The sequence below is a fragment of the Montipora capricornis genome, chromosome 10, assembly GCF_036669925.1.
Source record: "Montipora capricornis isolate CH-2021 chromosome 10, ASM3666992v2, whole genome shotgun sequence".
NCBI lineage: Eukaryota > Metazoa > Cnidaria > Anthozoa > Scleractinia > Acroporidae > Montipora > Montipora capricornis.
This window is the reverse complement of record NC_090892.1, coordinates 24,824,394-24,840,140: the sequence shown is the minus strand read 5'-3', so window position 1 is coordinate 24,840,140 and position 15,747 is coordinate 24,824,394. Positions and strand designations below refer to the sequence as shown.

At 39.1% G+C, this 15,747-nt stretch overlaps 1 protein-coding gene across 2 annotated transcripts in view; it reads right to left on the bottom strand.

Annotated features, from left to right (window-relative positions):
• LOC138022332 (sphingosine-1-phosphate lyase 1-like) overlaps window positions 1-15,747 on the bottom strand; it is a 39,883-nt gene that overhangs the window by 23,056 nt on the left and 1,080 nt on the right. The window contains exons 1-5 of one of the 2 annotated variants that reach the window (XM_068869445.1): window positions 11,481-11,640; window positions 11,245-11,319; window positions 10,558-10,651; window positions 7,279-7,346; window positions 1,712-1,795 (exon numbers count right to left, since the gene is read on the bottom strand). In XM_068869445.1, coding sequence (XP_068725546.1) covers window positions 1,712-1,795; window positions 7,279-7,346; window positions 10,558-10,651; window positions 11,245-11,319; window positions 11,481-11,564 — 405 coding nt within the window. In that variant the 5' untranslated portion in view covers window positions 11,565-11,640. Of the gene's footprint in view, window positions 1-1,711; window positions 1,796-7,278; window positions 7,347-10,557; window positions 10,652-11,244; window positions 11,320-11,480; window positions 11,641-15,747 lie in introns of those variants that run through there. The other variant, XM_068869446.1, reaches the window with a different exon arrangement.

Below are 15,747 nucleotides of genomic sequence, written 5' to 3'. Positions count from 1 at the left end.
TACTCGGACAATTTCGGTAAACATTTCCATAATAATCCCCCTGAATAATATACATGTCGTCCCAAAAAGATTAGTATTTCACTTGCTCTGTTTCAGTCATGTCAAAAAACCAGTGAAAATGTATGAGAAAGTCACCAGCAAAATAACCGATTTTGCAATTCTTTGTCGCTTTCCGGGGGTAGAATTTACTTTTTCCTGAGCTTTATAACAATTAGGTGGTCATCAGAAATTTCTTTACAATGTGACATTTTCCAGGCGTGAATATTCAGGAATGAAAATTCTTCCTCTTCTTGGCGTTGATCAGCTATGAATAAGCTTTCACAGATTTCTCATACCCTGCGATCAGACATTCTTTTTGTCCTGAGTGCCAGTAGATTATCATGGTGTGACTGATTTCTGAAGAATCTGATCAATTTCACGGCGTGAATATTATTTTCACTCCCAATTTCACGGCGTGAAATTTTACCCTTGTTTCACGCCGTGAATATTAATTTTTCACTCCCGATTTCACGGCGTGAAATTTTCCCCTTAATTTCACGGCGTGATTAGTTTCACGCCAAGAGTGAAAATTGAATTTCACGGCGTGAAAAATGAATTTCACGCACCGTGACCGTGAAAAAAATTCACGGTTTTCAGTGAAATCCATAAGCCCCCTTTTTGCGTGAAGGGTCACATATCGTGGTCTCAAGTTCAGCACTCATCGAGGTCAGCTGCTTTTTAAAGTTGACCACTGACCAGGTACTAGTTTTCGATTGGATTGCAGGCTCAAGCCAGGTATACTTCTTGTAACACAAACGAGGCGTAACTTTTTGCATGCTTTTTGTGACTCAATGCCGCTTCACGGACATACTACGTCAACTAAAGCAAGTCGAGGCTTTTTGTGTTCAGATGGAAAACGGTTTGGAAAATGTTTTTTTCCTGCATATTTTGCCAGTTTCAATCCAGGTTTGACATATATACATGCAGCTGTGGTCAGGACCACACTGGTGGCAACGCAGTTCTTCAAGTCAAGCACCGGTGGGATATAAACTGAAAGGTAAGTGTTTACTTTTAATTTGGTTTTGCCCTGTATTGCAATTTTTGGCATATCTTTCGAAGATTTTAAATTTTGAATCTGATATTAGGTTGCATGATGCCTGGATGGCAAAAATGAAAAGAGAGAGAGAGAATAAGAACGACAAAACAGTATACCAGTAATAGCTCAAACTTGGTGGAAGAAGATACTCCACAAATTCTTTTCTTGGACACTAAACCACATGTTATTTCTACCGATGCAATATTTCAAGTTGCGTATTTTTGAAAAGTAGTTTAATCGTTTTTCCTTTGAAAGCAACATAACCTAAAGTAACTTGTACACTGTAGGGTTACCTGCAATAAAACACCTTATGCAACAACAACAACAACAAAGACATTGACATTGCACCCAACATCTGACACCAGGTTGAAAAAGCAAACCTATGCCACATTAGCCAGTTGAGGTTAGCATTCCCAGCATTATAATTTTTATACAATCACAATTATGTTTATTCAAAACCACAAAATAATCACCCAGACCAGTCAAAAGTAAATACCGGTAATACTATCCACTTATTACATGAAATGTTGGAACATCAGTGCAGCTCCTCCTTTTTTATCTGTAATATCATCCTTTGTTGTAATATCATGTTGCAAACTACATTGTCTAAAGGCTAAATGCCCCGGCATCACGTACCTTCAGGTGGAAAGTCTCTCCTGGTCTTGCTGGAAAGGCTGACTTTTCCATTGTTTCAAGAGATTGTTGAATTTCTCTGTCTATCTGATGAATGGTGTTAATAAAAATGAGAGAGTTCTTCATACACCCTGTTCCATCCAAAAGCATTATGCAAAAGGTGGTATATCGTTTTGTGAGTACAGTTGTAAATAACTGTTAAAGTGGTCCTACAAATCAAATCCTTTTCTTCTTTGGATTTCGAAAGCTACACACTTATGTTAACTAAACACTACATGTATGACCCAAGTTTTAAGCCTTAATTATTATAAACTGGAATTTTCCTAGTTTAATAGTCTCCAATTAATAACTTGAGAGAGCTGGATTGAGGAGAAAATGATGTCAAAGAATCACTAGTTTAAGAATGCAATGCACTTGTACATGACTGAATTAATGTGCAGCAAGGGAGTTCTTGGGCTTTCAGATTTTTCTAACTTGTGTTTTGCATATTTTACATAATACACTGCGTAAACTAGTACTTACACGCTGAAAGTTTAAGCCACAGGGTTCAACACTTGCTTTCTTACTAATTTGCCTGTTGGGCAACCAGTTTTGTTTTTTTGGTTGCCCATGGTTTTTTTTTGGGGGGTTGCCCACCTTCTAAAGACCTATTGCCCATTAAAACTCAAAGGAGGCTTGTAAAAATGTCAATTTTGTGTAAAATGTGTGTAAAATGGGTTTGACAGACCAACGTGACTCCTGCTGTGTCCATGGTGTTCTAGTAGCTTTCACAGTTTTGCTTTGACAATCATATCTTTAAGCCATTTTCCTTTTATATAAGAGATCAAGGGGATTCCTTATTTCTTAAATATCTCTCTGAGATTAGGCTGGTTTTGAATTAAACACCATTTGTCCTGAATACTTATTTTTTTAAGCCTTTAACCCTTTCAGGCCCGAGGGGTTCCCCATTGACGAGTAAAATCGTCTGGCGTTAGACAGAGTAAAATCTATAAGTGCCATTTGGCACTATCGGGCCTGAAAGGGTTAAACGGGGACATAGTTTTTGGATGCTGTTAGCTTAAAAGCTGGTTGAGAAATTGCATGACAAAAAGTAGAATTTCCTTATGCACTTGTTTGATATACATACTATACAATACATACTTAATTGACCGCTCCCCATAGGGGCTTTTCAGGGCCAATGGAACACAACGAAACGACAGAACAGAACAACAACAACAACTGTTAAGAATCCCAACTGGCTGGAGGCAAACCAGTTGGCTATTTACAAGTGTGGCTGGGAAGTTGAACCATTTGTCTCCTGGTCTTGCTGGAAAGGCTGACTTTTCCATTGTTTCAAGAGATTGTTGAATTTCTCTGTCTATCTGATGAATGGTGTTAATAAAAATGAGAGAGTTCTTCATACACCCTGTTCCATCCAAAAGCATTATGCAAAAGGTGGTATATCGTTTTGTGAGTACAGTTGTAAATAACTGTTAAAGTGGTCCTACAAATCAAATCCTTTTCTTCTTTGGATTTCGAAAGCTACACACTTATGTTAACTAAACACTACATGTATGACCCAAGTTTTAAGCCTTAATTATTATAAACTGGAATTTTCCTAGTTTAATAGTCTCCAATTAATAACTTGAGAGAGCTGGATTGAGGAGAAAATGATGTCAAAGAATCACTAGTTTAAGAATGCAATGCACTTGTACATGACTGAATTAATGTGCAGCAAGGGAGTTCTTGGGCTTTCAGATTTTTCTAACTTGTGTTTTGCATATTTTACATAATACACTGCGTAAACTAGTACTTACACGCTGAAAGTTTAAGCCACAGGGTTCAACACTTGCTTTCTTACTAATTTGCCTGTTGGGCAACCAGTTTTGTTTTTTTGGTTGCCCATGGTTTTTGTTTTTGTGGTTGCCCACCTTCTAAAGACCTGTTGCCCATTAAAACTCAAAGGAGGCTTGTGAAAATGTCAATTTTGTGTAAAATATGTGTAAAATGGGTTTGACAGACCAACGTGACTCCTGCTGTGTCCATGGTGTTCTAGTAGCTTTCACAGTTTTGCTTTGACAATCATATCTTTAAGCCATTTTCCTTTTATATAAGAGATCAAGGGGATTCCTTATTTCTTAAATATCTCTCTGAGATTAGGCTGGTTTTGAATTAAACACCATTTGTCCTGAATACTTATTTTTTTAAGCCTTTAACCCTTTCAGGCCCGAGGGGTTCCCCATTGACGAGTAAAATCGTCTGGCGTTAGACAGAGTAAAATCTATAAGTGCCATTTGGCACTATCGGGCCTGAAAGGGTTAAACGGGGACATAGTTTTTGGATGCTGTTAGCTTAAAAGCTGGTTGAGAAATTGCATGACAAAAAGTAGAATTTCCTTATGCACTTGTTTGATATACATACTATACAATACATACTTAATTGACCGCTCCCCATAGGGGCTTTTCAGGGCCAATGGAACACAACGAAACGACAGAACAGAACAACAACAACAACTGTTAAGAATCCCAACTGGCTCGAGGCAAACCAGTTGGCTATTTACAAGTGTGGCTGGGAAGTTGAACCAGGGACTACCAGGATCAAATTCAACGAGTGGTCAGAGCAGGTCTTGAACCCAGGATATCCGGATCTCAAGGCAAGCGCCCTAACCACTGGGCCACACTGCCTCCAATATCAAAGTATCGCAGCGTATTTGGCCGTGCAAAAACTGGGTACGATTCTTTTCGTGCAGAGAAAGATGGCGGCTACAAACACGTTCCTCCTTCTAATCTGTTTTCATGTTTGTACCATTATATTTTTAACAGAAAAATAAATGACTCGGCATAGAGATGTAACGTTGTTTATTTTTTCTGATAGTGTTTGCAGTGACTATGTCATATTACTAGTCACTTTCTTCGTTGCAAATCAAATCGTTTCTGATTGCCCAATCGGGCAAGTCTTTAGGTTTTACTAGCGCACAGATATGTTTCACTTGCCCCTCGCAATCGGGCAAGCGTTAGTGTCAAACACTGAGCTAGTGAGTAAATCACATCCTTCTTCCCTAGATCCAACCCTCTGAGGTCCAGTCGGTCAGTTTTGAACGTGAGTTCGTGGACCGTGAAATCCAAAATTTACACTCAAAGTAAGGAAAGGAACTTTATTTAAGTGTCTAGTCGTTCTAGAGCTGGAGCACTGAATTGGGGACACTGTAAACTGAAATTAACAATTAACACAAATCAAGTCAAATGTTGGTTTTTGAGGAGGGGAAACCGGAGTACCCAGAGAAAACCTCTCAGTGCAGAGTAGAGAACCAACAAACTCAACCCACATATGACGCGGGAACTGGGAATTGAACCCGGGTCACATTGGTGGGAGGCAAGTGCTATCACCACTGCGCCATCCCTGCACCCCAGTAAACAGCCTTTGGATAAAAATCAAAGCTCAAAATTTTGCCAGGCAGGTATTAAAGGGAAAGTACAGTCTAGAAAATTTTTCTCTAAATTACTACACTTTTCCTCAGGAATTTGAAAATAATTGCCGTTTTGTCCAGTTCCCTATTAAAATGTGACAAGAGCACCTTAATATACCGAGTTCTTCGTTCCCTGATCACTTTCTCAATGTTGCTGGAAATATTTTTTTTTTTATTCACAGGACATATGTCCTTTCAAATCTTCCTTTTGGTCAGACATTTGCCAAATTGGACCGGGCATAATTTATTGACTGACAACACCTTGAGAACTCAAGAAGAGAACTCAAGATGTGATGCTGAGATGTTCAGTCATCGTGTCTGATCATAATGTGAAACTGGCCGGACATTTTCAAAATTTGGTTGGACAATGTCCGATGACCGACTGTTATTTCCAGCACGGAATGTAAGATAAACTATAGTAAACGGTCTTGCAGTTCTATAGGCAGTAGACCAAGTAGGCCATAAATATGAAAGGAATTCAAGCCACTAAATACTTGCACATCCTCTGATCAATCAAACTGGGAGGTAAAAATCAGCCACAAGACAAAAACCTTGAACATGCGACATAGAAATATTTGACTAGCAAACATGTACCCTTCTTTTCTTTTTCACTTTTCTTTTTCATTTTTTTCTTTTTCACTCACTTGTGCGATAGCAGTCTTTGATGCTTCAGCAAATGTATTTGTTCAGTTTCACACAGGGAAGCATTTAGAACAGGCCGACTGTTTAGAACAGGCCTGACTGTTATGTTGTCTGTTCGGGTCTTCATTTTACCAAGGACGACTTCAAGAGGGATGAATATTGATCTTCGTGACATTCGCTTCAAAAATACTGAAATATCAGTCAGCCATTCCAAAGTATCATTATATTGGAGCGAGAAACCTGATTTAAGCACGTGTGCCACATACATGTAGACAACTTTCACTATTACATGAATGCACTTTTCCAGGCAGTAAAATAAACTTAACTTGAAATGTGCTAGTTAAATTTTGTTAGCTTTATAGAAACTACTGAAACGATTTACACTCACCATATTCAATGGAAATATAATTATAAATCGATTGTTTGTTTTGAAGTTGTCACAGGGGTCTCATAGAAAGCTACGGTACACGGATTAAACTTGATTCCCAGGCGTATATATCACAGCAATGAGCGCGGGATAGCACTGCAAACTCTCTTTCGCTTTCTAAAACTCCTGCAACCCACATATAAGACCCTATTTAACGACCACAAGGACTCTATTCTGATGGTGGAACCAATATCAATACAATTTACCCTCTGGATTAAGATTCAAGTCTACAATGTATCACTCTCCTGGCCTGTGTTTTCTTTGTTTACATCTAGTACATCTAGTCGTCCGGGAAAATCCTTGACTATTGCTACGTCATAGCCTCGTTTGCATGCACAAAAACAAAGATGGCGGATTTAATTTATTTTTGAAGCATTGTTGTTGGCTATTTAAACACATTAAGCCAAGCCCAAATGAGTGGTCAAGTATCGGCAGGTAGAAAAAGGCAGGTCACAGGGCACAGGGTACAGGTCATTGTTTTACCTATACAGAAAGTATCCTAAACATTCATAAAAGCTAACCTTAGGCTTAAAAACGTTTCTTTAAGCCTAATTTTAGGCCTAAACTTAGCTTTTATGAATGTTTAGGATACTTTCTGTATAGGTTAAATAATGACCTGTGACCTGTCACCTGCGTTTTGTACCTGCCAGTCAAGTATGATAATGCAGGTAAAGAAGTTTTGATTCAGAGAAACTTTTTCTAGACCGTACTTTCCCTTTAAGCAAACACACTTTTAAAATCTGAAGGAAAAAGGAAGTGATTTTTTTTATCATAGCACCATTTTACAAATAAGAATTCAACATCCGTCAGTGGGAGAAACAAAAAAGTCTCTTACATGCTTAAGATCTGCCGGGATCTTAAGTAATCACAGTTAACTCAAGTTTACATCAACATTAGGCCACCAGAAAAGTAGTTTAACACTGGTAGACAAAATAATTGCATGCAAAAGCAAAATCCTAATAAAAACCAGCAGCATATGTATCACAAGGAAAATGTGCTACATGGAAAATGAAATAATACCAGTACTAGTAATTAATATCAAAACAGATTCCTTACCTTGTTTTTTACGAATGGCATCTTTCTTATAAACCTGAAAAATCCATTCTTTACCCGTACCTTGAGGCCTTAAAGTAAAACGAATTAAAATCTTCTTAAGAAAATTAATAATAATTGGAGAGAGAGCCCGTAACTAGGTTCATTACCTACATATAAACATAATAATATCCTAAGCCTTGTCACAATAACTACTGTCTCTATTCCTTGCTTACAGAGTACTAGTGCAATGGTCTCACCCTTTTGATATTTAATTTATGGAGGGGACACAGTTTTTGACCGGTTAACCTATTCAATGCATAGGTGCCCTAGGGCACCTCCAGTTGACAAGTAAAATTGTCTGGTATTAGACAGAGTAAAATCTCACTCCAAGAAGAGTTAAGGAGTTAATTAATTAACCGATGAATCATTTTCAAGAGGAAGGCATCCTTGAAATGGCACACCATGAGGTCCTGGAATTTGACTGTTGCAAAAGGAAATAGTTTAAGGTTAAGGGTTCATACCTTAGTTAACAGATAGGGCAAAATTAATTAATGCAGCTGAAATCTCACAACAATGGGTTTGAATTCCATTCAAGCCAAGATTTTTTCAGGCCTGTTGCCAACTACTAAGTTGCTCATCTAACTGCAATAATCTTTCTAACTGTCATTTTTAATAAAGCACATGTATTTATTATCCAACTGCATTAGTTATTGTATAAAAACGCATGAAATGAGTACAAATTGTACAGTTAGGAATTTGTACACTTGGTTATTGTACAGTAGAGAACTGGTTTGACTCATTTCGTTTCTGACGTTGCCCTGCACGCACAAATCTGTCACACCTCGGTTGTTTACAATTCATTTGCTAAAAATTTGCTGCAAAATAGTTCGGTAATAAATAGCTTATTACCATAAAAACTTGTGTATAAGCCACATCTTTTTGCCGAAATATTGGGCTCAAAATCATGGGTGCGGCTTGGGAGAATGCCATGGATGCATCGTAATACTAATCCAAGGCATTCTCTCATGAAGTATATACTGTTCCCTGCGCCTTATTTGCACTCAACTTTCACTGCTTTTATTTCAACCTTGGGCAACATATTTGAAACAAGTGTTGTCAGTCCCGAGAACTGGGGAAAGCAATCAAAGATAAGTTCTTAAAAGGTATTTTAAGAGTTGATTACCTTCTTAAGGTCACTTTAAATATATGGCATTTTATTTCAGCAAGTTTATCACAAACAAACAAAACAACTTTTTTGCCAGAGTGCTTTTTTCAAGTTTATGTATTTTTTCCGATATCATGCTTGAAATTTGGGGGTGCGGCTTATCTACGAGTGTGGCTTAAACGCAAGTTTTTACGGTAGATGTTTTGGTGTGAAGTATCACCGAGTATTGCTACTCGTCCTAGGGGACTCGTCAAAATAAAGCACAAAATACTCAGCGATATTACACACCAAAACATCTAATAAGATATGTATACCGCACATGCATGCAATGGGGAACATAACAAAAATTTATCACTATCTGTGCTCCCTTGAAATGAAAAATGATATGAGGCAAGTTAACATGCCACCACACTTCTCAGCTTGATACTATTGGGGCAGAAATCAGGGGCGTAGCTAGCTGTTTGTGGTTTGTCAGCCCATTCCAAACTTTGCGATTTTGTGGAAGTTAGACAAGTGAAAAACAGACTTGTTAACAGATGTAAAGTGATTTTTTCGTGAATTTTATTGTAACCCTGGATAGCTTTACAAACAAGTAACCATATTTTTTAATGTCATTGTGTCTCAGTGACTCGTTCTTCAATATCAATGCTATTTCCACAACAAAAAGAGGTTTTTCGAGAAATCATTTCAACTCTGGATGTCTTGACAATACATGTATTTCTTAGACAAAAACCTTAGTTCTGTTGAGTTCTATGGATACCTACGGAGTTCTTTGGAAACCCAAGTTAAGGAGCCTGTTCTTCTGATGTACAAATCACAGGCCACAGCCTCCATGTCTATGTTCATTTTGTGGTACGCATGCATCAGAGCAAGGGAAGATAGCCATTCCATTTTCATGGTGGCACCCAGGTAGGTTTTACTCTGCCCATTGAACTGAAGGAGGATTCCGGAGTGGCCGCTGAGACCAGCATTGTGAGGAGAATGGCGAGTACTGCATTTACGTTTGGGTAGAGGACTGGATTTGTGTTCTCAAGGGTTTCTACCAGGGTGGTTGGGCTCTCACCAGGAGGTGAGTACTGCCACTTCATTTCCATCTAAGGATCTCAGTATCATATTCTCTCTTCTCAGATACGGTAGATCGGTTTTGTATGTCCCATATACCAGTACCTTTTCCCTTTTCAGGAGTTGCGGCTCGGACATTTGCCCTACGTTGTTGCCTTTCTTTTGTTCTTTGCCTGCTTAGCTCTATAACAAACTCGGCTGTCTTCTGCTTCCCTCGCTCATACACCTCTCCAAACTACGCAATATTTTTTGCATCACGCACATGAAATGTTTATTTAACTAACATTTCAGTATTTCTTATCAGACTCCATGCAAGTGTCAATTCCATATGTGAAATTTCATCACTTTAAATCTCCCAGATTGCACTAAATTGCATGTGTGAGTGTCTAAATTAAAAAAATTCCCTAGGGGAGCATTCCCCCACACCCCCCTGGAAGCTTGCGTCGTTTGCGCACTCGCTTGGGACTGCCTTTAGCACCAAAACCGTCTCCACTTTCCTTAGGACCTGCTCCCAAAAAATATTTTGAGAAGACTGCAGTATTTTAATAAATTTGCTTTCTTGGTCAAAATCAAAAATAGAAATCATTCACAAGGAAAAATGCTTGCATTATTATGTCCAAAAGTTTGTAAGACCGGGCTTACTGGCTTAAAGGTTGCTACTCCCCTCAAGATCACTCATGTACTTCATGTCAGACAGAATCCAATAATTTGTTAGACTGCAACAAGTACATGTACATGATATTTTTACCACCATTTAAAAAAAAAAAAATTCTGTCTCATCTATCAAATCAAGTCCAGGGATTAGATTTTTAGAGGTATAATACATGCTAGACTACGTAGCAAGCATTTTTGTGGAAGATTTTTAATGTTTTGGCCACGCAAAAAATCCAGTGAGACACTCGCCCTATTCTAGCACAGCCAGAAAAATGAATTCACTACTCATTCGCTGGAAACGCTTGCTACGCAGGCTAATTACATGCCTAATACTGCCAAGTTGGCACACTGAATTTTTGCAGCATGTGTTTACACCACATGTAGCATACAAATATAGCTAATTTTAAAAACCTTCCTACTTTTTTCACGGAAAAAGGCCCATCCAATGAACCAACGAAGAAGTTCTAACACAAGCCATACACAAAAACAGTACATGACTGTGTTCACCACAATCTGTGAAGGGAAAAAAATGGCAACCAAGTAAATATGCATTGTATGACTCAGGCAATCCAATGACCAATAATTAAAAACAAACAGTTCAAATTAATTGCTCAAATTGCCCCTCAAGTATTTTCAAAGTATATGTAATCTGCCACATAAAAGGGAAAAAACATGAACGTGTACATCGCGGTTTTAGTGTTTATTTGAAAACATTATCATAAACACGATGATAGCAGTGATCGGCTGTATTTTCATTGCACTAGAATTTCGCATGAAAATATTAGCTGCATGGCATTACCACCATTGAACACATACTGGGCAAAATTTATTTTTACTGACCAATCGTAAGCCCTGCCATACTTTCCCTCTGGCACATTCTCTGGCACAACAACATAAAAATCTACAATCCAAACGACTAAACATGACAAATGCAGCTTATTCCCGGCTGCTACAGGAATTTCGTAAAATAAACATCAAATATCAGCCAGGGCATCAAAAATGGTTTTCGATTAAAGAAAATAAAAAAACATTCTCAGCTTTTAAATAAATGGACAGATACCCTGTAAACTTGTTAAAGCTGTTAATTCTCGAACTGACTTACATACCTCCCAAGCTTCCATTCCTCTACACCACCGATGTATGTGCCGTCTAGCTTCAGCCAGATAATAAACGAGCGTCCACTAGGCAAAGAAATCGAACGTCAGCAGTTTAAAGCAACAGTGTAAATTTTAAGCGTAACTGAAATAACGTGAAAAGACCGGCAACAAATCTACACAGCGTGATCACACGAATTTAGTTTACTTAAGATCCTAAAATTTAACAAAAAAGAAACAGTTCTTACGCATAACTCATTCCAATGCAGATATTCGGGTAAATGAGGCTCCACGGTTTCCAAAACGCGCTCCCACAACGTTTTATCAAGCATGGTGGAGCAAAATTTGCGAAGTTGTTTTTCCCTTTCCTCACTCGAAGCTCGCGGTCAGCGTCGACGTTTCGCGTGCGAAAGTCACGTGACATTTTCCACCGGAAATTCAGTGGCGGTGAGAGCAGACAAAAGTTCATTCATTATTGGAATAAAAGGCGAATTGTGAAAAAGGATCCATCCTCACCTGTTATTTCCAACAAAACCTTACATCCTTTTTTAAATTTTTCGTTATCATTTTGCCGGGGATGGAAAAAGGATTGAGAGATTAGAATTGCGTTTATGCAACCACGGCTCCCCGAAACCCGGAACGCAAAGGGGAAGCAACGAAAAGGAAAGGAAAGGGAAAAGGAAAGGAACATTATTTAAGTGTCTAGTCGTTCTAGCGCTGGACCACTAATTGCGGACATAGTAAACTGAAATCAGCAATGAACACAAATTAAATCAAATATTTCTTTTTGTCAGGAGAGGGGGAAACTGGAGTACCGGGCTGAGTACCAAGAGAAAATTCTCTGCCGAGTAGAGAACAAACAAACTCAACCCAAATGTGACGCCGAATCTGGGAATCGAACTCTGACCACATTAGTGGGAGGCAAGTGCTCTCACCCCTCCGCTATCCCTGCACCCCAAAAATGCAACAAAAGAAATTAAATGACAGCAGTGGTTCTAAAACAACTCTAAAAAAGGTAAAGGAAACATAAACATAAGCATAAGCAAAAGCTGTGTAAATCGGGAGTGACATAAGCATAAGCATAAGGAATGCTTATCATCTTATGCTTATGCTTATGCTTATGTCACTCGTTTTTAACTGTGTAAACCGGGGGCAACATAAACGTAAGCATAAGACCGAGGTGTCAGCTGTTTTTATGCCAACGGATATTCAACTTAATAATGCCTAATACGGCGTCCCAAGGTACTATTTTCAGGGGCACCCAACGACCAATTTGTTGTAAAATGTATTATTATACCCCAGTTAATGAAAATAAATGTTATTAAGGCATTTTCAGGTGTCTTTCAGTGTTGCTGAGAAAACATTATCTGTTCATTTTTCCCAGCAAGACACACAAGAAATTTTCCAGCCAGCTAGATAAAATTGGTTGGTTTCCCAGCCAGCTGATCAAATTTATTTCCCAGCCAGGAATTCTGCGCGCTTTTAAATCCCTCGATCCAAAACGACCGAACAAAAGCGACAAAACCGGGACAAAAAACTCTGACCAGCGGTAGTATGTTTGTGACTACTCTCTGGGAGAGGGAAGGGGTTCTTTTTTGTTTGTTTTTTTTTTGTCGTCCTCAGTCTTCAGAGTTTCTACAGCCAGCTCGGGTTGAAATGCTAGAAAAAGTCAGTAATTCCCAGGCAAAACCTCTATCAATAACAAAATTTCCCAGCCAGCTCATCGAAACACCTGTATTTTTGCCAGCCAGCAAGATTCCTCTGGGGAACAGATAATGTGAGGAACGGATTCGTTGGGTGCCCCTGTATTTTTTTTACAAGAAACTTGCTGGGTTCGCAATCCTGCCTTTCCGACAAATCGCCGGAAATAAAATTCTCAGTCCCCGAGTCTCCTTGTTCTTTCCTCTTTCGGAAAATATTCCTTAGAAAATACCCAACAGGACCTCTTCAGTCTCTTTTCTCGTTCTCTTTCTTCTCGCCGTCGTTTTCTCTAAAAAGCAGAAGAAGTAATAGTAGGAGGAGAATTTCTTCTTCGTCCGTCATTTTGGAGACGTTGCTCGTCCCATTCTCCAGCGAGTTTTTTCCGGAGCAGACTGCGCTTGCGTATGTCACTCCTCTTATGCTTATGCAATATACTTATGCTTATGTCGCAGTGTAAACCAGGCTTAATGGATGGATCATATGACGAGTAATCAATATCATCAGTAGGTAATCAATAACATCAATGAGTAAATCGATGTCATCGATGAGTAATCGATAGCCCACAAAATTTTTGGGCTTCGATTACTCATCGATTACTGTCATTACTCATTGATCATCGCCAATAATAATCAACGACTAATCAACTGATGACCCATCGATTACTCATTGATTACCAATTGATATCATTGATCATCGATTAGTAATCGTAGACCGCAGCAACTTGACTACCCATTCTTGAGAGCCGAGTGCAAACTGGTCATTCCAAAGCCGTGAACTGATTAACAATTAGACCCGTAGCCCTTGCGGGCTACGGGTCAATAGCCCATGAGGCGAAGCCGAATGGGCTATTGACCAGTGGCCCTTGAGAGCGAAGGGTCTAATTGATTTAGTATCACCCAACTAGTCGGACCGAAAAGGCAATAATAAAGTTAACAAATGCAAGTTGAAAAAATATTTATTTGGGAATAAACCGAAAGAAAGCGTCACGCTTTTCGCTACTCGAGGACTATTACTAATAGTCCTCTAGTAGCGTAGCCAATCAAAATGCAGGATTTGCATTAGTCCACTAGTTGGGTGATACTAATTACAGTTTTGGTTATAGTGGCCGGCTTGTCGAATTCACCTTTATCACTCTGGGGCCATTTTGGAGTCCGTGGGGAATAAAGGCCGTCCAGCCTCACACTGAATGAGAGGTTCGACGGGCAAAATCTTTTGTTTGGACATTGAGTGATATGGGTCTATTGCGGCAAGCAAATACCCTGAGTTCATTTCGTTCAGGCTGCAGCGGCTTCTTTTAGCTAAAATAAGTATTTTAATACACACGACACTCCTGGAAAGCAGGTCTACTTTAGAACTTTTTAAATTATGAATTTTCACTTGTAGATTAGAATTATGATATCTGTTCTTAGATTTAACTTTTAATTATATTAGAGTGTAGATTGGTCGACATTTTCGGAAAGTGGAGGTTTGAACGTTGTAACTGGCTTTGTAACCCTGCTCCCATTAACAAACCGAGCCCTAACTGGGGTCCTAGACCGTAGTTTGGTCTAATTTGTCATCGACACAGTTTTTTGAATTTATGACTGCATTGCGTCACTCGTCCAATCACAGTCACGCCTCCTTCGTGTTGGCAAACTTCGAAAACGCATTTTCGAAAATGTACCGTTAACAAACTACGGTCTAGAACCCGAGTTAGGGCTCAGGTTATTAGGACAAGCAGGGTTACAAAGTCGGTTACTAAGTTTAAACGCTCAACATTGCTGAGAAATGCACTTTCCACCTGTGCTCCTAGAGGTTTTTCACCGGGTACTCCTGTTTTCTCTCTCCTCTAAAACCCGGCAACATTTGATTTGATTTGCGTTAATATGATGATTTCAGTTTACAGTGTCCGGCCCAATCAGTGATCCAGCGCTAGAAGACTAGATACCAAAGTTCCTTTCCTTTCAGTCCGACTATTAAGCTAACCGCATTTCTAACTGAAACTGTGGTGCTGCGTCGGTGGCAGAGTGAAACATGAAAATTTGGTATTATCAAACGAGTTGATAAAGGTCGAATTACCACCGTGAAAGATTTGAAAAGCTGACGTTTCGAGCATTAGCCCTTCGTCAGAGCGAATAGAGGAATTGCGAGTGTTGTTAGTTTTTATGAGGGTGTGGAGGGGCTTTGCCATTGGTGGAAATATGCTGGCATGAATTTGTGAATGAATTAAATGAATGAAAGACGTTCATTGATTCCGCGAGGATAAAGTGCACCTACTTGAAAGATGAATTTTTGTTCGAGATTTTTGCGGCTTTCTGTGTTCCTGTAGCGTAAGGATAGACCGCAAATTGTCATGTTGTGGAGGGAGTGATAAGGAAGATTAAAATGGCGCGCAACTGGTTTTGACGCATCTGTGTCGTTTTTCTCTACATCTCGTAGGTGTTCGCGAAAGCGGTCCGCCAATCTTCTCCCTGTTTCGCCCTATACAAATCTTATGCAAATACATAGTGTGCGGGTTATGCAATAGATGACATTACGGAGATGCGTGTAAAGTGGTCAGTGATTTTAACGGATCGATTCGGCCCTGAGATCTTAATCATGTTAGGTGAAATAAAAGGACACGTTTTGTAAAAAAAAAAGGGGGGGGGGTACGTTTTTAGATTGATTAAATATCATTTAAGGATTGTTGTTAGTCTCTTTCTGGTTAAGTATAATGTAACGAATGTAGTGAATGCCAGTGGTGTTTTAATTTTTGCCAATTAACACTATTAAAAACAATATTGTATATACGGTGGCTCCCAAAAGGTCCCAAGTGAATCCTTCTGTCCAAGTCAA